This window comes from Callithrix jacchus, chromosome 10 (genome assembly GCF_049354715.1).
Source record: "Callithrix jacchus isolate 240 chromosome 10, calJac240_pri, whole genome shotgun sequence".
In the NCBI taxonomy this organism is placed as follows: Eukaryota; Metazoa; Chordata; class Mammalia; order Primates; family Cebidae; genus Callithrix; species Callithrix jacchus.
In genome coordinates, this window is record NC_133511.1 from 7526107 (window position 1) to 7551699 (window position 25593).

General features: G+C 40.7%; 1 protein-coding gene across 3 annotated transcripts; it reads right to left on the reverse strand.

The window, feature by feature from the left end:
- Positions 1-808: 808 nt before the first annotated feature.
- On the reverse strand, positions 809-13647 carry SLN (sarcolipin). 3 transcript variants are annotated; one of them, XR_013523003.1, is made up of 4 exons: positions 13563-13647; positions 11985-12275; positions 5446-7982; positions 809-1434 (listed from the first exon to the last, which is right to left on the reverse strand). XR_013523003.1 is itself a non-coding variant. In XM_035264440.3 (2 exons), the coding sequence occupies exon 2, from the start codon at positions 1358-1360 to the stop codon at positions 1265-1267; it is 96 nt and encodes a 31-aa protein (XP_035120331.1). In that variant the 5' UTR covers positions 1361-1434; positions 13563-13647; the 3' UTR covers positions 809-1264. The 3 variants fall into 3 exon arrangements, 2 of the variants coding, with proteins under 2 accessions (XP_035120331.1, XP_009004972.1); XM_035264440.3 differs by lacking the exons at positions 5446-7982; positions 11985-12275; XM_009006724.5 differs by lacking the exons at positions 11985-12275; positions 13563-13647 and having other exon boundaries at positions 5446-5537.
- Positions 13648-25593: the final 11946 nt, after the last annotated feature.

Below are 25593 nucleotides of genomic sequence, written 5' to 3' on the forward strand. Positions count from 1 at the left end.
TTAATGGATCTAAGAAGAACCCAGCCTCAGTATTTTGAAAAATCACCCCTGAGATAATTGAGTTTCTTTGAAGGTAAGGTTAAGAACTATATTGCGATGCCTCAGTGACAGGTCAAGTTCTTGGCAAGAAATGCCTTTATGGAGGCAGCTATGTAAGATGAGGTTTAACAGCATTCCCTTTCTCCATGGTTACCTCAGCGTCGCCACAGACAGCAGATTTGGTCTGTCTGACGTGGGGTGTTCTGGCATGTTTAAGAAACGTCTATTTTATAAACATACATAAATCTGCATTTTCTACTTTCCTCCTTTTCTAACTGTGATTTATTAAAGACTAGCTCCGTTTGTGTAATAACAATAACCAAAATAGAATATGCTACTCTTAGGGACCTGACTCATGTTCTTGCATTACTTAGTGTAAATAATTTTAAATATTTATATGAAAACAAACATGAAGATATTACTGGGTAGAAAATATATTTCTCATGAAGTCTAGAGATAAAACACAAGACTTCAAAGAAATTTTGCACTTTGAGCAGGCAATTCAGGCTATGCTTCAGACCCCCTAGTAGAACGGATTTATTCTCCCTCTGACCTTGAAACTAGTTTAGGGGAAAGGTTTGAGGAGCACTGAACCAATGGAATTACTTGAAATATGACACAGTGTGTTGACTTAGTTTCAAATCTTCAGCACTTGGAGTATCTTGGCTTGCCTCAAATGCTAGAAATACAGTAGCACTTGTCACTCCAATCCCAGCCAAGGGTCAAATGCTCTATCACAGATGGAAGCTAAAATAAATTCTAGAAGTTGTTTTTGAAGTTGACTTAACTTTATTCACATGATAGCTATAAGGGCTGACAAAGACTTCCTCTCACATTCCTTCTGGCAGGTTGAATTAGAATTTGGTGCAGACCGTGTGGGTTGAAGTGATGTGTGGTGAGACAGATCAGGAGCTTGTAACAATCCTATATCCTCATGAATGCAGTTTAATTTTAACTTTGTGGCTCGTCTAACACATTTTCAGTTAAGAGTTGGGGAATAAATCTAACGTTCACTGGCAAACACTTGGCAGCCCTTGGGAGCAGCATCTTTAGAGAAAACATCATCAATCCTAGCACTAGGGCATAGCAGATATTGTGAGTGCAGGTCACAGGTGCCCTTGGTTGGAGAATGGCATCCCATGACAATGACAGCAGTGGCGTCTCAGGGCATCGAGCAGGCAGCTCTGGAGCATCTCAGTCAATCCCAGGACCAAGGCATGGCCTCTCAGTACTGATAGGACCTCACGAGGAGCCACATAAGAATAACCGTAATCAAGACAATAGTGAAGTTGAGAAACAGCTCCCGGGTGTTCACCTCCATTCTCACGGTGGCTTGGTGAGAACTTCAGGCAGACTTCTGAGGCACACCAAGGACCTCTGGCTTGTCCTCACCTCCTAACAAAACATAACAAGTAAAACACAAGGAGATTAATGAGCATTCCTGTGTAACAATGCTCGTTCTTTCCCCAAAGGAAACAAAAGTGTTGTGGAAAAGGAGAGTGTCATAGGCTAAAAGGTGTCCCCCAAAAATCTACATTTCAAATCCCTAACCCCCAGTATCTCAGAATGCAACTGTGTTTAGAGATAGGCTCTTTTAAGAAGTAAATAAGTTAAAATGAGGTCATTAGGGTGGGCGCTAATCCGATATGACCAGTGTCTTTATCAGAAGAGACTGGGACACAGACAAATACAGAGGGGAAGACCATGTGAAAACGCAAGGAGAAGATGGACGAGGAGCAGCCAAAGAAAGGACTCAAAAGAAACCAACCATGGCAGCACCTTGATCTGGGACATGTAACCGCCTGGCTGGCTTTGGACCGGAGACCTCCCTGAGTCTGCAGCCTACCAGTCCACCCTGCAGATTTTGGACATGCGAATTTCTACAATCATAGACACCAATTCCTTAAAAACAGACACCACCCCACTCAACACAACACATTCTATGAGTTATGTTTCTCTGAAGAGCCCTGATGAATACAGAGGGCCCTATTTCTCTCCCTGGTGTCATAAAGACTATCATTTTTGCCCTGATTTTTTTCCTGTGATGATTGTATTGCTGCTTTTCATACAATGCAAAATATTGCATTTTTTTCCTCCAGCTTCTATGTGTGTGTGTTTCTGTCTGTGCGTATGCATGTGTACACTTTCCTTAAGAGTATCAACAAGCACAGGTACCAAAACAGAAAAATGTTATGGTTTAGTATCGTTCTTCCTTTGAATTACGTAGGTAAGTGGGATGCCATGATCCTTTGGGCCTCAGGCTGCTGTGGGTCTTCATCCAGCTCTGCTGAAAGCAGACAGCTGGATGGCCTCTGACAAGTCCTGCATTGGGCACACAGCCTACTGGGATCAACCAAAAGCCCCTCGCATAACAGGCGTTCAGCCCAAAGAGCAAGTGTTAACTTCATGGGTACTTCTATTTCAACAAGGGCTTGTGCCAGCTATTTTTAGTCAGGTCCAGGATGTGCCTAGATCGTCAGCATTTCCAAGAGTAGGGACGGTATCTTTATAGCATGTACAGATTGCTCACACAGGAAACCGTACGTTGAGAACACATGCAGCGTACTCATCCAATTACTGTCTTCAGCAAGGTAGTGTAAAGGGCACAGTCTGCAGTCTAATCGAAATTAGAGATTTCTGTATTTTAGATCATTAGATATGTATATTTTAGACATTTAGGACAAAAGTCTACTGTAGCGTGAAAGTTTAGGGAGAAAAGGTGTTTTGGTTTTTGCTAAAGGTGCAGGTTCAAGAGGCTGCAAGTTTTATTAGCAAGCTTTTGGTCTAAGTGGTATTTTTAACGATCTAGCATTATTGAATTATTAATTGTAATTACTGTACTGGTTATATTATCAATGGACCAAATTATTAATTGCATAAATACCAACCAAATAATTTTTTCATCTTGTGTAATTGGCATAACATACAGGTTCAGCCAGGCCTGGCAGAGGGCACCTGGAGTCTCAGCTACTTGGGAAGTTGAGGTGGGAGGATTCCTTGAGCCCAGGAGTTTAAGACCAGCCTAGGTAACATAATGAGACCCTGTCTCAAAAAAAATAAATAAATAAAAAATACAAGTTCAAATCAGATGATGCCAATCAGTAGACTGTTGAGTCTTGGTTTAAAATAGAGCCAAATGGTGACAGATTTATGTTTCATCTCCCTTTTAATTCTTATCCATCTTTTCGACCTAAGCATTGAAGGAAATAGTAATTTGCCAATGAAACCCTTTATAAATGGCTAGGCATGGTGGCACGTGCCTCTAATCCCAGCACTTTGGGCGACTGAGGTGGGAGGATCACTTTAGCCCAGGAGTTCAAGAGCAGACTGAATAACATAGCAAGACCCTGTCTCTACAGGAAAATAAAAAGGAGAAAAAATAGCAAATCTTTTCAAAGATTTGCTTGGATGAGCAAGTAAACAAGAAAATGAATGGATTAAGGAAAAATAATTTATGAGAATGTACAAAAGAGCAGAGGAGAACAGAAAGGTAATGAGTCTTGCCAAGATGCCTTGAGGGAAAGGAATGAGAAACGAAGACAGACTCTTTCTTATAAACTTACCAATGAAATAAAATCCTAGTCCAAATGTCCACTTATTTGGGTAAGTTCTCAGGAAATGCAGAGATATGCAGAAAATATGAAGCCTGGCTTATAGTGATCAAAGCAATTCAATTCAAGGGGGGCAGAACGACGGTCCATCTGCCTATTCAATTAAGCTGTTAAGTCAAGGGAATCATGGACAGGCCAACAGGAGTTTTCCTGAGTATATCCAGGTCCAATAGGATATACTCAGGCAATGAGAAAAATGCTATCGAAAGCTGTTCCACAGCTCTGTTTGTGTTACCTTCACAACAACTCAGGCAAGTGTTATTGCAATTTTTATCTTTCTCAAGATTACAGCTGAGAAACTGACTTAGAGGAGATTAAGTTGTTTGTGTAATGACAGATAGCAAGTTAGAGGCAAAGCTAGAATTGGCAGACTGGCACTAGTTAGCATTGTGGCCACTTCCTAGGAGTTAGGACATGAGTGAATTATCACTGCAATGAACTGGCCTGGCTAAACAAAATTAGCATGCATTTTCTACCACTTTGGAAAACAATTTGCCTTTCTTAGAATTAATTTTAAAATGTTCATTCTCTAATACCTAGCATTTCACTTCTCCCCTAAGACACACAAGGACGTGTGTGCCAGGATACATAAACAAAGAGGCTCAAAGCAATATTATCACAATAACTCCAAACTAGAAACAACTCCGATGTTTATCAGCAGCAGAATGGATGATAGATTGTGGTTTATTCATACATTTGAATTTTATAAAGCAAAGAAAACGTGAACTATAGCTATACCCAAGATGGGTAGATCTCGCAAATATGATTGTTGGGTAAAAGAATTTACAAAAGAAACCATAGAATATGACTCCATTTATAGAAAGTCAAAAATACGGAGGTTAATCATCGTGTTTAGGAATGCAGGTATAGATGGTATAACTGTAAAGAAAAACAGGAGCAAGATGATCTCAGCATCTTGGGGCAGAAGGGCAGAATGGGGGTTGATCAGGAATGGGCTTCCAGGTGCTGCCGATGATCTGTTTCTTGACCTGGATGATAATTATACAATGTTGCCTTTTAGTTATTGTTTTCACTGTATGTGTTTATGCACGCTTTACATTTTTTTCAGTCATCTCTGAATGAGTAAGCTACCTATCGCCCTTCTTTCCTGGGCTTGACCTCTTACTATGTTTTGCACTTTAATGGTGACCTTGAATAGTTGTTGCTTTATGTGATTTTAGATGAATAAAATGTAAAGAGTTAAGGTGAGAATTTCTAGTGAATTCAATTCAGTCAACACATATGCTAACTGTAAGGTGTGGTGTGAACATTCCTTTCACACACATTTATACACTTTAGGAAGAATGAACCAAAGTTAGGCAGAAATTCAGATCAGCCACGTTCTGTTTTTCTGCTGTTAACCCACAGAGACGCTTCGGGTTCGTTTTAAACCTTCCCAGAAGTCAAGGTCAAGCCATATGATCCAGTGGTTGGAAATGGATGAACTAAAACCAAAAAAAGCTCTGAATAAATTGTGCAGGAAGTTTGACACTGGCTTTCTTTGAATGGAGACTTAGAGAAGATAGAAGACCTTCTTCTATAATACAAAAAAAATTTTACTAGGAAGGGAGAAAATGCATAAGCTTAGGAGAAGAAAAGAAGGCAGAAATCAATAGTATTCACTTTATATCTAAAGGCACACTGTATACAACGGGCATTGCCTATTTCATTAAGAAATGTAAACATTCTTCTGACTTTCTCATTTGCAGCTTGTACACACACACACACACACACACACACACACACACACACACACACGCGCACTGTATGCTAAGCATAAAAATCCTGCAGTTACCTGAAGAGGATCAAAGACCCCCTGACTATGGCAGGTTTCTCCTCGCTGTCTCCAACTTGAGCTCCAACTGCTTCTCCCCTCCCGGGCTGTCTGGACTCCTGGACTCTGGGCAGCACCTAAAGTAGTCCCAGGGAACTGGCAATCGCTGTGATGTCACTGATGAAACATCTCAGAGGAACACCCTCCGAAGGTTCAAGGCTATTTGTGTTCAGGGGGACATGGAAATATGTTGACTAAGACTGTTCCTTTGCTGCCAATTTGCCACCACCAGGATTTAAAACCCTTCTATTTCCAGCTGACTTTTAGTGCAATTGATGTGGGTTTTAAATGTATCTTTTACATCTTCATGAATATCTTTAACAAGTCTTTAAAACATCATAAACCAAGAGTGATAGACTAATTTTAACCAATGGATGCTGCATTTACTGCTCTCCCTTGAAGGCATGTGAGGTGTAAAAACGTGACTTCATTTTACCAACCATATCTTTAGTTATTTGAAATGTAAAGAGTCTGCTGCCTTCTACACACACACACACATACACACACACACACACACACACACACACACTCCAGAATTCAATAGGCATCTTTAGCTCCTTCAAAATTGACTTTAGTCCAAGCAGTGAAAGCTATCCCCTCAGTCACCTGCTCCACATAACTTTCCAGCTAAGCTGTGCATAGCTGGAAAGTTTCAAGATTCAAGTGCACACGTGAATCTGCAGTTTCCTCAGAAACAGCAGAGGAAGTCATGATTTATATGTCTCTGCCAATAAATTAATAGAGCAGTAAACTCACACAGTTCAACTCAGTTATTTGGATAGATTGAGGGTGGTAGGAGAATTGGGTAAAATTAGTGAAAAATATGAATTATAAAATGTATCTGAAAGACAGAAAAGTATTATATAAGTTTCTAATATAAACACTGACTAAAATTAGACTAAGATGAGTTTGTAACCAACATAGCACATGCTTGGAGGTAAGTGGAGCCCCTGAAGTGTTTAATTAGACTTGAAAGCAGATCAGTTAAGTACTTTAAACATGACCCTAGCAACTGTGTTTACTCAGCAGACCCTTTCTTTACAGATAATAGATGAAGTCCCCCCGCCCCCGAATTCCCAATTAGGGTCAATCAAAATAATGCTTCCCAGAAGGCATAAACAAACAAAATTCTCTATTATAGTTGTGCTTATAGTCAAACCTTTCCCTCCATTCCTCATAGCCCAGAGACATTAGCAAAAGAATACTTTCCATTTCGTTTCCTCATTTTAACATAAGCTCAGCGATGGGTAATCTTCATACAACATTCTGTGCCACTTGTCTTGTGAAAAGAGAGCTTGCTGAAGTGACAGTGTATAGTAATTTTAGTGCAATCGAACATCGGCAGTTATCTGCTGCCATCTGGCAAAGTCCCTGAATGTAGTCAGAGTTCTGTCTTCTGTCTCCAAGGTCTCCCCGGACTGTTTCCCAGGCTGGGAATGTTTTCCTAGTTACCAAGCCACACCTGTCCCTTTTTGTAACCACTTAAAATTATTTTTTTTTCGAGTTAAAAAGTTATATATTTATTTTAGGACCTGTGAAAATATATTAAAGTACTTAAAATTTTTAAATTATGTTTAATCTCACCACCCAAAGGAAAAAAATTACATTCCTTTTTTTTTTTTTTTTTTTGAGACAGAGTTTCACTCTTGTCACCCAGGCTGGAGTGCAGTGTGGCATGATCTCGGCTCACTGCAACCTCCACCACCCAAGTTCAAGTGATTCTCCTGCCTCAGCCTCTGGAGTAGCTGTGATTACAGGTATGCACCACCACGCCTGGCTAGTTTTTGTATTTTCAGTAGAGGCAGAGCTTCACCATGTTGTCCAGGTTGGTCTCAGACTCCTGACTTCAGGTGATGCACCCGCCTCAGCCTCCCAAAATGCTGGGATTACAGGTGTGAGCCACTGAGCCCGGCCTACGTTACTTTGTATTCATGTTTGAGGCTGCAGAGGCACCATCTCAAATTCCCAGGATATTTTTGGTAAAGAAATCTTATACTTGAAAAACTTTTATCTTTCTTAATTCATTTGGAATCAAATGACTTATGTATATCATGTGTGGCATTAGGTTCACGGGAGAAGCACTTCCTTTGTACACGTCAGAGCGTGAATTAGCTCTGCAGTATTTACTATACAATCGGGAAATGTTAACATATCGCCAAACAGCTCTCCAATGCTGTCATTTGGTTGAATAGGTCAATTTCAAAGTAACTTAGAAGAAAAATTCCACTTCTTATTTGACCGAATGGATGGGTCAGTCCGGTTTGCTTCATTTAAGCATGTCTAATGCTGTACCAAGGACTACTGTGCCCAGTGCCTTGACAAATCCCCAGACTTCAGAAGCTTCAGAAAATGAGTGGTTTCCTCTGTGATGTCACTTGGAATCTAGTTGTCCCTAGTTTAGCCTTACCCTCTCCAGAAATGCATGCAAGCTGCCCCAGATCACCCGACGACTATTCAAAGGTGAAGGGAGGATTTCATCCTCAGGATCTGCAGGTCTGCTAAAAAAATAATAAAAAAATAAAAATTAAAAAAGGCCGGGCGCGGTGGCTCACGCCTGTAATCCCAGCACTTTGGGAGGCCGAGGCGGGTGGATAACCAGGTCAAGAGATCGAGACCATCCTGGTCAACATGGTGAAACCCCGTCTCTACTAAAAATACAGAATATTAGCTGGGCACGGTGGTGCGTGCCTGTAATCCCAGCTACTCGGGAGGCTGAGGCAGGAGAATTGCCTGAACCCAGGAGGCGGAGGTTGTGGTGAGCCGAGATCACGCCATTGCACTTTAGCCTGAGTAACAAGAGTGAAACTCCGTCTCAAAATAAATAAATAAAAAATAAAAATAACTGTTCCCTGCAAGGAGCCGAAATAAAATAAAAATAAAAATACAATCAACATTATTTTTTAAAAATCAACATTATTGTTTCTGATTTAAGAAGTTGAGAATGACAAGATTTCAGACATCAGTACCAAAGCAAATTCATCCTTTGTAACTAACATTACTTAATTCTGCTAATACTTTAGTTCCTGAGAGCAGTTCCCACGACTTAGCAGCATTCATTTCATACCTACTTCCTTTCAAGATACTTCTCTGCCCATTGGCAGGAAGACAGTCTAAATAACCTTCCCGTTATTTCTCTGCCTGTGAATCTACAACTTAGCCAATGGCCAGAAACGTTAAGAAAACAACATTCACATTGGCCCTGGCATTGAATCTCTAATTGGTATTTATCTCCCTAGTGCCATCACCCTCTACATCCTCAGGTGTAAAAATGACTTCCTTTGAGAATCAGTGCTGAGCTCTTGTGCCTGATTAGGTGCTAAACTAGCTCGTTTCATGTACTCCCCATTTCCACCAACCTTTTTGCTCTGAGGACTGAAAAGTGAAGATCTATGTCAGTCCTAGAATTCTACAAGCCTGCAACATGATGGGAGATGTCACCAAGGCCTTGATGAAGGCGATAAGCTCCTAGCACATCGCAGTAACCAGCCTGATCATTACGTGGCCTTCTCATTTTGCCGTCTTCACGTCCAGCTGGTCATGGAGTTGGGGAAAGACAGCAGCAGCTTTCTGCGATTCTCCCTCACTTTCCCAGACACCTGAGTGAGTGCATGCCCAGAGAGAAAAGAAAATCCTACTTCTTGACGTTTTCTCCATGTCACTATTGCCACAATCATCATACAAGCCCTGCTCTTCTGGCCACAGGGAAAGCCCATGCAAGAGTCATGAAGGAGCTGAAGTGGCCACGGGCAAGTGTACACAGTACTGCTAATTCAAACAGTTTAGCCCAAGCCGTCTGTGGGAAAGTGGAAAGCACACAGACTCTGCGGTCACAAAGGCCTGTGTTCATCTTCTGAATTTTCCACTTACGGAGTAACATTAATTATCTATCCTTTCTGAACCTCGGTGTCCCCATCTATAATATGGGAATACTAACAACCCTCAACGATTCATGGTCAAGGCCCAGTTGATGATGTACGTCAGACCAAACTGTTTCTTTCCATCACTAAGATTTGATGCTACACTGATGTGTGTGAAAACAAGCACGGAGCCTGCCGGGCCGGAAGCTAAACCATGCTAGCCGTGTGGGGTTTTTTTCCACCCTAACAATTAAAAGTCAGTAAATAAATGACAAGGAGGAACTCCTTTCTCTTGGACAAGTACAAAGGTTCTCTTTTCATTTGTGACCAAAGGAGAATGGGCTGAGTGTCACTTCATGGAAAAATCCTGTGAAACATGCACTGATATAAGGACTGACTTTAGCCCAGGCGGTGAATGGAGCGCGTGGAGTCGAAGCAAGCTCGGCCTCCCTCCTTGACTCACTCTCTCTCCTGCCATCTGTGTGTCCCTCAGATGCTGCCCAGGTGCTGCCACTACAGAGCAGAGGGGATGTACAGCAGAAGGCCAAGTCGTCCTGTGCCGTTCCTTCTGCAGTCTTTCAACTGGTATGAAGTGAACTCTACTACATACACAGCATTGTTCCAGTCACACAGGAAGTAATAACGACACAGAGCAGGGCTGCTGGCCCCAAAAGAAGGAGGTTAAGAAAAGTAGACACTATTCGCAGTAGCCCAGTGATGGAGTCAACCTCAGTGTCCATCCACAGATGAATGGATATACACAATGGAATACTCACTATTCAGCCTTAGTCAAGAAGGAAGATGTTGGAGAACATGATGCTAAGGGAAATAAGCCAGCCGCAACAAGTACCGCATGTTCTTACTTATATGTGGAATCTGGAACAATCAGACTCTTAGAAGCAGAGAGCAGAATGATGGCTACAGAGGCTGGGGACTGGCGTGAATGGGAAGATGATGGTGATACAAGGTCTCAGGAAGAATAAATATAGTTTAGGCCTATTGCACAAGATGGTGAGTATAGTTAACAATGGTGTATTGTACATTTCCAAATCCCTAGCAGTAAATTCAAATGTTCTCACCATGAAAAACGGGAAGTATTTGATGTAATGGATATGTTAATTAGCTTGATTTAATTATTCCACATTTGGTACCCTATGAATATATACAACCACCAATTGTCAATTTACAATATAATTTTAAAAATTAAAAAGAAAGAGGCAGCTGGGCACAGTGCTCATGCCTGTATTTCCAGCACTTTGAGAGGTCAAGGCTGGTGGATCGCTTGAGGTCAGGAGTTCAAGACCAGCCTGGCCAACATCGTGAAACCCCATCTCTACTAAAATACAAAACTTAGCCAGGCACGGTGGTGTGCACCTGTAATCCCAGCTACTTAGGAGACTGAGGAAGGAGAATTGCTTAAACCTGGGAGGCAGAGGTTGCAGTGAGCTGAGATTGAACCACTGCACTCCAGCCTGGGCCACAAAGTGAAAATCCATCTCAAAAAAATAAAATAAAATGAAAAGGGCAAAAACAATTAGGATACAAGACAGTGTGAAAGAATGGCATCAGGAAAGACATTAGGAGTCCCACGGTGGGAGAGATCTCTTTCTCCTGAGAGGAAAAGACGGCAAAGCAACTTGGTACAAAGCTTGGGGGTGGTACTGAACATGAAGCAAACTCACAAACGACCAAGCAGAAGACTTGATTGAGCCTCAGAAAGAGAAAAAAGCGACTTAGGGCGAAAATGATAACACTAACCACAACATGTCAACTAGCACTTACTAAACATGCATCATCTTATTCAATTCCTTCAGCAACTCTGTGAGGGGGGTACAACATTCCTTTTCCACGGAGGAGAAAACTCGGCCCAGAGAGGCGGTGCCTTGACAAGTGGAAGAGTGTGTAAGTGTAGAGCTGAGATTTAAAGCCTTTGGACCCAGTCCCGAGCTCTAACCACTACACAAAAGCATCCTCTAGCCGAGGAGCCTTCACCTCCTTTTGATTGTGCGCCTTTATGGATAAAAAAGTTTACCACAATCACTGACAGAAAATGTATGTGTCTTAACAGACTATATGCAGGTGCGATTGTACTAATTTATCATGCATGTTTACAGCACACTAACATAAACATTTTAAAATACGAGGCCAGGTGCAGTGGCTCACACCTGTAATCCAAGCACTTTGGGAGGCTGAGGCAGGCGGATCACTTGCAGTCAGGGTTTTGAGATCAGTCTTGCCAACATGGTGAAACCCCATCTCTACACAAAATACAAAAATTAGCCAGGCATAGTGGCAGGTGCCTGTAGTCTGAGTCACTCAGGAGGCCGAGGCACAAGAATCGCTTGAACCCTGGAGGCAGAAGTTGCCGTGAGCCGAGATAGCACCGCTGTACTCCAGCCTGGTGACAGAGCGAGACTCCGTCTCAAAAAATAAATAAATAGAATATGAGGCACGAAGCAAGAGAAATTAAAAGTGTGCTTTGTTTGTCTGTTTTTCCACATTAGGAGACCGCTTTTCCCCGGTTCAGAGACCTCTGCAATGCCCTATTCTAAAAAAGAATGCCCTAAAATTTAGCTTCTGGTTTCACACTGAACCCTGGCAGGTGATCAATAAATCCGTGTTGAAAATATAGATGATTATTACCTGTGTCATTATCCACTTGTGGCACATGTGATTTTTGTCTCACTAACTAAATTTGAAATTCAAAGGCACAATTGTTGTAATTTTTGTTTGTCTGTGTAGCTGTGCCCCGAACCAGTGAAGAAGCAGAGTAGATGCTCCAAACTGCATAGCAGGAGCAGGTTGAGCCTCCATCACTTCACATCCCTGCTGACATCCAGGCGTGTCTAAGCATGGCAGACATTAGTGGGGAAGTCAAGGTCAGCATCACAGCTGTTCATACATGGACCTCAGAGCATCCCAGGAGAGAAACTCCTGTGAAGGGAAATGAATCAAAAATCAAGAAATGAATCACACATGGGGCCAGGTGTGGTGGCTCACACCTGTAATCCCAGAACTTCGAGAGGCCAAGGTGGGCAGATCGTCTAAAGTCAGGCATTCCAGACCAGCCTGGTCAATGTGGTGAAATCCCACCTCTACTAAAAATACAAAACAAAACAAAAAAATCAGCCAGGCGTGGTGGTACACACCTGTAGTCCCAACTACTTGGGAGGCTGAGGCAGGAGAAATGCTTGAACCCAGGAGGCAGAGGTTGCAGTAAGCCAAGGTGGCGCCACTGCACTCCAGCCTGGGTGACAGAGCAAGACTCTGTCTCAAAAAAAAAAAAAAAAGATACACAAGGGTCAGCAACAGGGAGAATATACTATGCTTTCATAGCAGGGGATACACTTTCCCTGTGTTCAGTCCCATGAGAAGCAGATGCCAAGATGGACACATGGAGGGGAACATCACACACTGGGGCCTGTTTCGGGGTGTGGTGCTAGGGGAGGGACAGCATTAAGAGAAATACCTAATGTAGATGACGGGTTGGTGGGTGCAGCAAACCACCATGGCACTTGTGTTCCTATGTAACAAATCTGCACATTCTGCACATGTATCCCAGAACTTGAAGCATAATTTTAAAAAATAATAATAAAAGTAAAACATAATAAATTTTTTTTCAAAAAAGAAAAACGTATTAGGGGAAATGACTGAGACAAAAGAGGAGGGAGTGGGGAAACTGAGACAGTCATCAAACGGCAATCCCAGGTCTGACCCTAAGAGGAAAGAGGGAACGGAGACAGGAAGACGGGGCAGCAGCATCTTAGACTGCGGTGCTAAGCAAAGTCTGAAAGGCCATCAGGCAACCTCAAATCAAAGTTTCCTGTTACAGGTGTCCCGTGTCCCAGGGATAAGTCAGCCTTAGTGTTCCTCCCATGCTCAGTCACGGACTGGGAGCAGCCTGTGGGAAGCCCACCTCCATTACGGTGCAGTCAGTTCTGAGAGGCTCATTCTCATAGCCGCCACACTCACATTCTACCCATTCTGCTTCCCTAGAGCATGGCCGGGTAGGGGAGAGGGCTATGGGCAAAAGCTCAGTAACTGTTTGCTCTTTAACAATTGACTGCAACAGCGTGTAACCCTGAAGGGGAGACAGAGATTCTCCCTGCAAGGGTCGTCTCGCAGAGCTCAGCATATCCACGGAACCAGCGAGGTCATCTCCTTCAATGGAAGTGTCACGGACCCTGGCAGAAGCAGCAAGACTATCCAATAATTACTCACCTGCCATTTATACTAATCTCTGCAGGCCTCAGCAGCAGACAGCAGCACGAAGAGCCAGAGAAGAGCTCAGGAGCAAGAAAATGACAGGCTGTATGTGATAGGTGACAGTACTTGTTCATGAGCACACGTGAGCCACCCCGAAGTTGCTGGAAATAATCAGGAGGAACATTACAGCTGAATGCAGCCTTGCATAATAGGTGGGAGAAAGAGCCAAAAAAATATGTGTTACTCCTATTTATAATAACCCATTTTAAGTCCTGGATTGGTCAGGTGACACCTGTTAGCATCATTTGACTTGGAACCATTTAAACTCCTCTTCTCTGGAACAAGTATATTTCTGCTCTATAATAAGATTCTGTAAACAAATGGTTTTCTCCTAGCACATTAAACATAGTTACCGGGTGGGGGAAAAAAGAAGCAGCCAAAAATCTGTTTACTACTGGGCTAATACCATCTGCTCTCAGAACACTTCCAGATTTCAGATTGACTTCGTTATTTTTTGGACGGGAAATAAGAATTCAGCAGTCTTCTGATGTGCTGTTACTGAACCGTTCAGGGAGATTCCAGCCAGACACGCCCACTTGAAACATGCTGTTCCTTTGTGAATTTGATCAAGGGTATTTTCACTGAATCTCTTTTGGGAATCACTCCGAATACCACAATTGCAGTTACAGCAAGAATAATAAGGATCAGATAAAACCGCTTGTTCTCTGTGAACAGGTTCATTTGGCTTTAGCTTTTGGCTGTTACAGCAGGGAGAACAGAGTCCTGAAGAATCATGAACATCTGTCTCTGCTCTCTGTGTAAGTAACGAGAAAACTGGACTGCCTGTTTGCAGCCATGTGGAGGAAGATTAGCTGGATGTAAGCTCCAGGATAGGTTTCCTTTTGGATTAGGGAAGTGCCATCTCAGAAGGCAATCAGACACATGCTCCACAGGGTGGGGAGTAACCTAACCTTTTACACTTTTACAGTGAGAGAGGATGTGGAGTTGCCAGGGGCTAGTATTCTCGGAATTTGGGCAGCTTATCTTGGAGAAGTGGTTCAGGCCTACCCTATGTAACTTGCGTTTCATTGGTTCTTACCCCATTTGTCAGTGTAGAACAGAAAACCAAATACACACACCCCTCAGACCACCAACTCTATCTGTGTCATCACGGGGCATACCTCTTGTACAAAAAAACTCCAGTCAGGTCAGACATGATGGTATGTGCCTGTAATCCCAGCTATTCTGAAGGCTGAGGCAGGAGCATGTCCTAAGCCCAGGAGTACAAGGCCAGCCTGAGCAACATAGCAAAACCCTGTCTCTTAGGAAAAAACAAAAAAAAAGGCCAGGGCCAGGTACAGTAGTTCACGCCTGTAATACCAACATTTTGGGAGGCTGAGGCAGGTGGATCTCCAGAGATCAGGAGCTCAAGAGCAGCCTGGCCAACGTGATGAAACCTCATCTCTACTAAAAATACAAAAAATTAGCTGGGTGTTGTGGTAGACACCTGTAGTCCCAGCTACTTGGGAGGCTAAGGCAGGAGAACCGCTTGAACCTGGGAGGCAAAGGTTGCAGTGAGCTGAGATCATACCATTGCACTCCAGCCTGGGCAACAAGAGTAAAACTCCATCTTTTTTTTCTTTTTTTTTCTTTTTGAGATGGAGTTTCGCTCTTGTTACCCAGGCTGGAGTGCAATGGCGCGATCTCAGCTCACCACAACCTCCGCCTGCTGGGTTCAGGCAATTCTCCTGCCTCAGCCTCCTGAGTAGCTGAGATCACAGGCACGCGTCACCATGTCCAGCTAATTTTTTGTATTTTTAGTAGAGACGGGGTTTCACCTTGTTGACCAGGATGGTCTCAATCTCTTGACCTTGTGATCCACCCACCTCGGCCTCCCAAAGTGCTGGGATTACAGGCGTGAGCCACCATGCCCGGCCGAAACTCCATCTTAACAACAAAAAAAGTCCAATCAGCAAACGCTTTCTTCCTTTCCTCCTATTCTATTCCTTTTTTTAATTAGATGTTGACAGCACTCATCAGGCATTTACAGTCAACCCTTCAGTCCTACCACACCCTCTGAGAACTGACACATACACCAGGCATTCATCCCTGCCACTTCCTCTATGGACAATCATATCTGCCAAGCACCACCACTGCTTGCCTTGGGCACTGTCCACGCCTACAAGGGACCCTTTCTCTGCAGCCACCTCTGCTGAGTCTCAAAGCTTTTGACCACTGGAGGTACCAAAGTACACTTACTTCTGCAGCATAATTGGTGTAGGGGTGGAGAAGTGTGTCTCTTTCCATGTGTTACAACCTGTTGAGGAATACTGTATTAGTCAGGGTTCTTCAGCGACACAGAACCAGTAGGATAAACAGAGCCACCGAAGAGAAGATTTATTATAGAAATTGGCTCACATGATTACGGAGGCTAAGACCCACAGTATGTCATCTGCAAGCTGGAGAACCAGAAAAGTCAGTGGTGTGATTCAGTCCGAGTCTGAAGGTCTGAGAACCAGGAGAGCCAAGGGTGTACGCCCAAAGTTCAAAGGACCAAGAACAGGGAGCGCCCACGTCCAAGGGCAGGAGAAGATGGAGATTCCAGATCAAGAAAAGAGAGAGGCCGGGCACGGTGGCTCACGCCTGTAATCCCAGCACTTTGGGAGGCCGAGGTGGGCGGATCACAAGGTCAAGAGATCGAGACCATCCTGGTCAACATGGTGAAACCCCGTCTCTACTAAAAATACAAAAATTAGCTGGGCGTGGTGGTGCGTGCCTGTAATCCCAGCTACTCAGGAGGCTGAGGCAGGAGAATTGCCTGAACCCAGGAGGCGGAGGTTGCGGTGAGCCAAGATCACGCCACTGCACTCCAGCCTGGGTAACAAGAGCGAAACTCCGTCTCAAAAAAAAAAAAAGAAAGAAAACAAAAGAAAAGAGAGAATTCACTCTTCCTCTACCTTTTTGCTCCATTTGGGCACTCAATGCATTGGATGCTGCCCACCCACAATGGTGAGAGCAGTCTTCTTACTCAGTCCCTGACTAAATGCTAGTCTCTTCCAGAAACACCCTCACAGGCGTGCCCATAAATAATGTTTAATCTGGGCACCTCTTGGCCCAGTCAAGTTGACACATTAAATTCACCACCACAAATACTAAAGGAATACTATCTTGTTCTTACTCCAGTGTCTACAGAGACATGAGTTAATGGGGAAGTTCAGCTGGGGAATACATAGGAGTAATAGGCGTCACCCTTCTTCTCTTAGTATGAATTATCTCTCAGGAGGGGCCTAAATTCCCAGAGCAAATCAACTTCCTTCACCTCCATTTGTACGTGAGACGTGCACTGACAAGTCTTGGACTTGAGACACTCCGGAGTCAAGCTGGCCCCTCCACATCAGTGTCCTGGAACAGACAGTGCAGTACGTCATGGTTCCCAAGGCAAGATCCTATGATGGTCTGGCTTCTAAACGCACTGCCCTCCTCTCCAGCCATTCCAAACTTTGGTTTCTCAGACTTTGTCTCCTTGTTGATACATGCATTCCTTTTAATTAGAGCATCTTGCTTTCTTCCCTCAATGGCTCCCACCCTTATTTGATGAGTGACAATAGTACGTAATTCAAGGGCCACTTTCCCTGATCCTTTAGGCTAGTGTGGATGAAGCTCTGAGATCTACCTAGCCCTATACCCTACCGATGTCACCAGACAGCACTGACTTTCTTATTCATCCCTCTCCTATGAATAGGGATTGTATCACTCACCTCTGTAGACTTAGTGCTAGCCAGGTAGTGTACAATATGTAGTAGGCACTCCATAAAAGTGGTTAAATAAATACGTGCATAAACATAAAGGGGTTCATTAATACCTCTTCAACTCTAAAGAATCACAGCAAATAAATGTCTTCAAAGTAGAATGTTCTAATCTTTCATCAGTTTATGCTCAGAAAAGATGGAGATGTTTACAAGAGCTGTAGTAACTTGAACTACTCAGAATTTCTTGATCTAAAAATAGTACATGCTGGGCTTCCTACCACTGAGCAGGTCTGACAGCTGTTCATTGGGTTGGCTCATATTAATAATACGCTTTAAAGAGATGGTTTTGCCTGCTGTTGAAGTTGAACGGCAAACTGATTTGCTGTAGATTTGTTTTTGAGAAAATGTAAAAATTTACTAAAGTAAAACATAAAGTGTTTCTACCACATGAAATTAAGCAGTCTTTGTCATACTGCTTCGTGTCTTTTTAAATAAAAGCATTAAAATATTATAAATCTAGCTGAGGTCTCATTGAACCACCATTCCCATGTCTATCCTCCTTCTCACCTCCACAGATAAAACAGCTGATATGAGTTTGGAGCATAATTCACGTTCCTATGATTAATTCTTTTAGGTATAGCATCCAGATTATGGTAATTTGATAAGTGGGTTTCCCTCTTTCTTTCTTCTCTGAAACAGTATGTGTAAAATAGGTACAGTTGATGCTTGAACAATAAGGGATGAGGAGCACCAAGCACCCGCACAGTTGAAAGATTATCTATTGGGCTGGGCGCAGTGGCTCACGCCTATAATCCCAGCACTTCAGCAGGCCGAGGTGGGTGGATCACGAGGTCAAGAGATCGAGACCATCCTGGTCAATGAGGTGAAACCCTGTCTCTACTAAAAATACAAAAATTAGCTGGGCACGGTGGTGCGTGCCTGTAGTCCCAGCTACTTGGGAGGCTGAGGCAGGAGAATTGCTTGAACCCAGGAGGCGGAGGTTGCAGTGAGCCGAGATCATGCCATTGCACTCCAGCCTGGGTAACAAAAGCGTAACTCAGTCTCAAAAAAAAAAAAAGAAAAATTATCTATAACTTCTGAGTTCCCCAAAACTTAACTACTAACAGCCTTACCCATAACTACCATAAATATGCCTTACCCATAATTACCAGAAGCCTTACCCATAACATAAACAGTCTGTTTTATAAACAAGTTAACACATATTTTGTATGTTACTACATACTGCATTCTTATAATAATCTAGGAAAAAGAAAATGTGATTTAAAAATCATAAGAGAAAATATATTTACCATTCATTAAGTGGAAGTGGGTCATCATAAAGGTCTTCCTCCTTTTCTTCTTCACATTGAGTAGGCTGAGGAGGACGAGGATGAGGAAAGCTTGGTCTTGCTGTCACAGGAGTGGCGGAGGTGGACGAAAAATCATACGCCAGTGAACCCACACAATTCAAAGCCATGTTCTTCAAGGACTAACTGTATCACCTCTACTTTTTCTTCCGAAGGTTTGCTGCAAGTAACCCATTAAACTATGAGCCTAGTAACCTTTTTGGGGTGTCAGAGGAGATGTCTGACTGCTAATTTCATGATATTTTTATGGTTATAGGTTCTATTTATTAGATTTTCTATTTATTCTCAAGTTAGTTTTGGCAATTTATTATATTATTAGAAAATTTTCCATTTAATTTTTTTGTACTTTTATTAATATCACTTTTTATTGGATTCTCCTAAACTTTCCGTTTTTCTCTTACATGTTTTATGCTCCCTCATTTTAAAACTTTTTATAATAAAACTTTAAACACACACAGATAGAAGAAATAATATAATGCACCCTAAGTTTCAACAATTATTAAAATTTTGCCTGTATTGTTACACTTATTCTTGTTCCCCTCACTTTGCTTTTTCTTTCTCTTTCTTTTTCTCTTCCTTTTCTTTCTTTCCTTCTGTCATTATTTCTTCTGGAGTGTTACTGTGGAAATCCCAGAATTCATGATCATTTCATGTGCGTCTTTAACCGATAACGCTTTTTTAACAGAAGCAACACACCATCATCGTATATAACAAAAGTAATAATAATTCCTAAATTCTATTTAACAGCCAATCTATGTTAAAATTTCCCCGATTGTCTCAAAAATGTCTTTCTACTGTTCGTTCGTCCAAACTGGGATCCGAAGTCCATATGGTATATTTAGTTAATAAGTCTATTTTCTAACAGTTTCCTCTCTTGATATTGATTCATGGTATTGATTCGTCAGAGAAATATATCCCTATCCTGTATGATGTCCACTTTCTGAACTGGAGGCACCGCTTCTCTGTGGTATTTTAACTTGCTCCTGTATCTTCTGTAGTTTCCACAAAATGCTAGTTAGATCTAAGTGCATCTAAACTGGTGATTAGATTCAGGTTCTTTTTTTTTTTTTTTAGCAAGAATACTTCGTAGTTGGTGCTGCAAACTACTTAGTACATAAGATTGTGAGGCAGCTGATGTCTGACTTTCTAAGTTATAGTGTTGCTAAGACTGATCAGCAAGTTCTGATAGTTTTAGAAGCCTTTAATAATTGTTGCCCTGATCTATTATTTAGTGGGCATTGCAAACGGGTGACATTAATGAGATCTACAAAGGTAATAGACCTACATATAGTCACAGAAATTCTTCCTTACAGCACTTCCCTTCATCAAATCTACTTGATTGTCCCGAAAATATAGTTCAGATAGGAAGGCAGAATGAGCGCTTTACTCTTCCCTTTGCATACCAATTTTCATATTAATGCGTTGATGTCCCATTCACCTCCGGTAGTTACCGGTGAGGATTTCTTAATATCTTTATGAACTGGAGGACTTTTATTCCTGATGTTTTAATCAATAATCAATGATTAATTCTTTCTGCTGTTCAAATTCGTTCCATCTCAGGCCAGTGGCCCCTTAAAGATGGTTTTATGTCCTCCTTTTGAAATGATTCCTTCCAGAAATCATCCATTTTGCAAAGGACCCCTGATTCCTTTCAATGAGAAATGGCATTTAAAGAGCACCATCTGGATACTAGGGGGTTTGTGGCTAATGGATGTCATTGTTTCTAAGTCTTTTTCTTCCTAATATTATTTCATTTTCCTTTCTTTTTTTATTTCCTTCTTAATAAGTCTTGCTGTTTATTAATTTGTTTTCTATTTAATTAGTTCCTCTTTTTACATTTATCCTTTACTTCCTTCTATTTTCTTTGGGTTTATTCTGTCCTGTTTCTAGTTTCTTTATTTAAATACCACAGTTTTTTCTTTATTTTTCTTTTCCAAGTATATGCACTTGAAGTTATAAACTTCCTTCTAATTTCGCTGCTCTCTGTATGTTTCAGTGTGATAGCACTCTTGGTATGTCACCTTTAAATATTATATCTTTTTCTTTTTTAAAAAAATTTTAAATTCTATCCATCATTATCACACAAGATAAATATTATATCTTATTTGGACTTCCTTTCTAACCACAAATTATTTACAAGGAAGTCTTTTTGGCTTTTTTTAGTTTCATTTCAAATATATAAGTATTTTGGTTCTTTTAAATTAATCAATCATTATTCAATCATTTGCCAAGAATGTGTTCTAGTTGGTATGAATTCTTAGTTCTATGAAACTGTATTTGGGCATAATATGTCATAAATTCATGTAAATGGTCTCTGTGTACTTGAAAAAAATGTGTGTTCTCTGATTATCAAGACTAAGATTTAGTGCATATCCATTAAAGCAAATTTGCTATTCATAGTTCTCAAATCTACAATATCTTTACTAATTTTTATCTGCTTGGTTGATCTATTTCTGAGTAAGGCATATTAAATGCTACCAAAGTAACTGTGGATTTATATGTTTTCCTTGTAATTTGGAATATTTTAATTTATATATTTGAGCCTTTCCTGTTCTATTTCCACATTTCTGGTGAGATTTTTTTCCTATTTAAGAATATTTTTTCTTGTTACTCAATATTTTTTATTGTATTCTATATTATCTTGTTTAAATAATGCTGCACTAGCTGTCTTTTGATTAATATTCACCTGGTAATTTTTAAATCCCTTTATTTTTTGACATTCTATATGGTTTACTTTTATTTATTTTTACAGATTCTGCTTATGTATCTATATGGTTTACTTTTATGAGTATCTAAGTTGCACATATCCAAATTTTTAAGATTCAATCTTAGTGTTTATATTCACATAAGTAGGTTCAGCCTCTCGGTATTTATTTGATTGTTCTGAAACATTTCTAACATCTTATTTTGTGTTTTCTATTTGCCACACTGTTCTTCTTTTTCTTTTCTGTCTGGTCTCACAAAGCTGGTTTTGTTGTTATTGTTACTCTTTTGATTTGTCTCTTCATTTTTCTGCTCCTTTGAGTCTATATGGAAGAGCAAATGTGTCACACTTAAGATGTTAACTATAGGGGAAACTCTGGGGAGAAGGGGTATATGACAACTCTGTATTATCTGTTCAACTTACCTATAAACCTAAAATTGCCCTAAAAATAAAGTCTGTTAATTAAAAAAAAATAATGACAATAAAGATTGTCATTATTTATACAATCAACCCTTATTTATTGAGATACTTTTGCAATTATTGTCACACGCAGGATTCTCGAATCCTGCTTCTTCCTTCTGAGTTCACTTTTGTTCTTGCCAAAGTTCATCTTTTAATAATTCCTTCATTAAGAGTCGGTAGTGAGCCTTTTTATTCCTCATATACTTGAAGATGTGCTTTCTTGAGACTTCTCTCTGAACTGATAATTGTTCTGACTATTAGATTTTGTTCACACTTACTTCCCCTTGCTACTTTGAAGCAATGGCTCCATTGCCGTCTGGCTTTCGTTTCCGTGGTGAAGTCTGCTGCTGGTGTGATTAATGTACCATTGTAGACATCCGTCCTTTCTTGCTAGTGGCTTCTAAGACTTTGACTTACTTATATGGCTTTGTACCTCATTCTCTCTTCCATATTTCCCAAATTCTTTTTCATTCTTCACATCTTTATTTATCTTTACATTCCGAGAAATTTCTTCTGTTCTATCTGCTAATTCATCTTCTCTTTGACTCTTTTAAAATGACTATTTAGCCCACCCATTATATTTTTTAATTTTGTGACTATATTTTATTTTCAATAGTTTTTTTCACATCTTCCTCTTCTGCTTTTATAAATAATTAGTCTTGTTTTATGGATAGTAATTTCACTTTTGAGGGGCTTTTTTTGCAGAGAGGTTGACAGTTTTAAACTTCATGTCCCCTTGTTTTTTTATTTTGGGGAGGTTGACAGTTTTAAACTTTATGCCCCTTTCAGATTATTCTGTTAGTCCTCTTTCCTTGGCTGTGAATTTTCTTATAGATTCTATTGACTATTTTTCACAATGCTAAGCTTCCTTGTATTCTTTTGGTTTGAGAGTTCATCCTCAGCGAAGGGTTTCTCCAATATTTGGCCTCACCAGTTATCTGTCCTCAAACCAAACCATCCACTATAATCTTGCCTTTGGATTCCCACCTATTTACAGCCATGTATACTATACAAACTCAAATTCCAATCTCATGCAGAAATGTCTGTTTCGGCTACCAGGCTGGGACGGAAGTATTAGGTTGGTACAAAAGTAACTGTGGTTTTTGCAATTAAAAGTAATAGGTTGGCTGGGCATGGTGGCTCACATCTGTAATACCAGCACTTCGGGAGGCCAAGGTGGGCAGATCACTTGAGGTCTGGAGTTCAAGACCAGCCTGGCCAACATGGTGAAACTTTATCTCTTCTAAAAAAAAAAAAAAAAAATTACCTGGTCTTGGTGGTGGGCACCTGTAATCTCAACTATTTGGGAGGTTGAGGCAGGATAATCACTGAACCCAGGAAGTGGAGGTTGTAGTGAGCCAAGATAGCACCATTGCCTTCCAACCTGAGCAACAGAATGAGACTCCATCTCAAAAATATATAGAGAGATATATATGTAAGTAATAGGCTTCCAATTATAGGTGAATTTATTTCAGTTGCCTTTGTTTTTGAGATGGAGTTTTGCTCTTGTCGCTCAGGCTGGCGTGCTATGGCACGATCTTGGCACACTGCAACCTCCACCTCCCAGGTTCAAGCGATTCTCCTGCCTCAGCCTCTCATGTAGCTGGGATTACAGGCACGCACCACCATGCCCCGCTAATTTTGTATTTTTAGTAGAGATGGGGTTTCTCCATGTTGGTTGGGCTGGTCTTGAGCTCCTGACTTCAGATGACCTGCCCACGTTGGCCTCCTGAAGTGCTGGGATTACAGGCACGGGCCACCACACCTGGCCTCCGTTGCCTTTTAAACACAGGAGATAGTTGATATTTGAAAGCAAAGAAAATAGCACTTTGACTCCAGATTGAAAAATCTTATTTCCATTCTCATCAAGTCAGGAGCACTTTTAACTCTTGATCTCATGAAGGCATTGACATTCGTTCTGCTTCCAATCCCAGCTTCCTGAGAACTCTGTGTCTTCAGGTCCTGCTGTCTCTGTAGCTTCTCGCTCTGAATGTGTCTATGGCGGCTTTTTTGCAATTGTTTTTAAGGTGGTTGTATATATTGTTTAATACTTTATCTCTCATTCCTATATATGTAGGATAGAAGATGGAGATTTCTGTATACGTTTATTCAGTCATGCTGACCCAGTAATTTTACTTCTATTCTTAAAATAAATTATTATTGAAGGAAACAGCAAAATATAATTTTATATGAACTTGAAAATAAGAAAACTCAAACTTGTTTCCGTGAACCTGAGGTTGATTCTCTGAACCTGAGGTTGGAATTTTTTTTTCAACTCTCTTTTTATGCTTCATATCTATATAAACAGTCATGAAAATAGCTGTCATAGTGAAATCTAATATTTTCAAAGTATGTGGCATCTTCAAAGCACTTACTCATAAAATTTCCGTAAGAATAAATAATTGTATTAATTCTTTATTTTTCAAATGAGGAAAGATAAATGAGCCACATGACTAGTTAAATGATCAACCCAGAACAGAATCTTACCTTTTTTTTTTTTTTTTGAGATGGAGTTTCGCTCTTGTTACCCAGGCTGGAGTGCAATGGCGCGATCTCGGCTCACCGCAACCTCCGCCTCCTGGGTTCAGGCAATTCTCCTGCCTCAGCCTCCCGAGTAGCTGGGATTACAGGCATGCGCCACCATGCCCAGCTAATTTTTTGTATTTTTAGTAGAGACGGGGCAGAATCTTACCTTTTATTGATGAAAGTAATATTTATGGTCATTCAAAATACAGATTTCAGAACAAGTGCTTATTTCACTACATAATTTCCATTCTTGTAAAAAATATTTATTGACAACATGCGTACTGACAAAATGGTTTAATAGTTTGAAATGAATTCACATGACATTAAATGCGATAGCATGTAAAAATATTTTTAAAATAGTAGTAAATATTGTATGTTCAGTCCTGTAAGTGATACTTGGTATGAATAAGGATTCATGAGCCTCTGCAGTAACTCCACGTCCCCATGCATGGATCCAGTCTAGTCAGTCATGAAACACCCTCAGTCTCGTAAAGTTTCATCAACAAGATGACATCATGAAATTCGACCTGAACTTCTCAAAGAATTAGCATATTCCTGGCAAAATTTGATGATAGAGGAATTCAAAATGGATCATTTAATGAGAATATAGATAGAAAGATAGATAGATGCTAGATCCTACTGATCTTTTTATAATTCCTAAAAAGTAATCAAACCAAGATAAACTAAGTTAAGAAGGAGAAAAACGTTAGACAAAAATGGAAATCCACCATGCCTCTTCCAAGGCTGATAAATTCTCAATTCTACTGATTCCTGAAGGACGTTTGAGAAATTTTTCTTTTTTAAGAAATATGTCCCAATCTCATTATGGAAAGGGATACCTTGCTGATGAAGGCCAGCACTTCCTTTTATGAATATTAAACATGGTTTACAGACGTTTAAACATGGCTTTGCTGTCATTTCTTTTAAAGTAACAGAATAAATTTTCACGAGTAATTTGGTGATGGCAAAATATAATTACAAAGGACCAATTAAGCAAAAAATAACGTTAACTATTATTAATATTTGTTCACTTATCTTCTATTCTTATATACATTATGGTTTTCATGTCTGAGCGCATGTCATATACTCTGAACGAATGAAGAGCGGCATGCCAGGCCTGAATTAGTGAGTGTCATTCCTGTGAAGTTGATAGGGGAGGGGAAGAAGGATGGTTCACTTCTAGCTTTAATACTCCTAAACAACATTTGTGCTTCTGTGTAAAAGAAAAAGCAAAATTC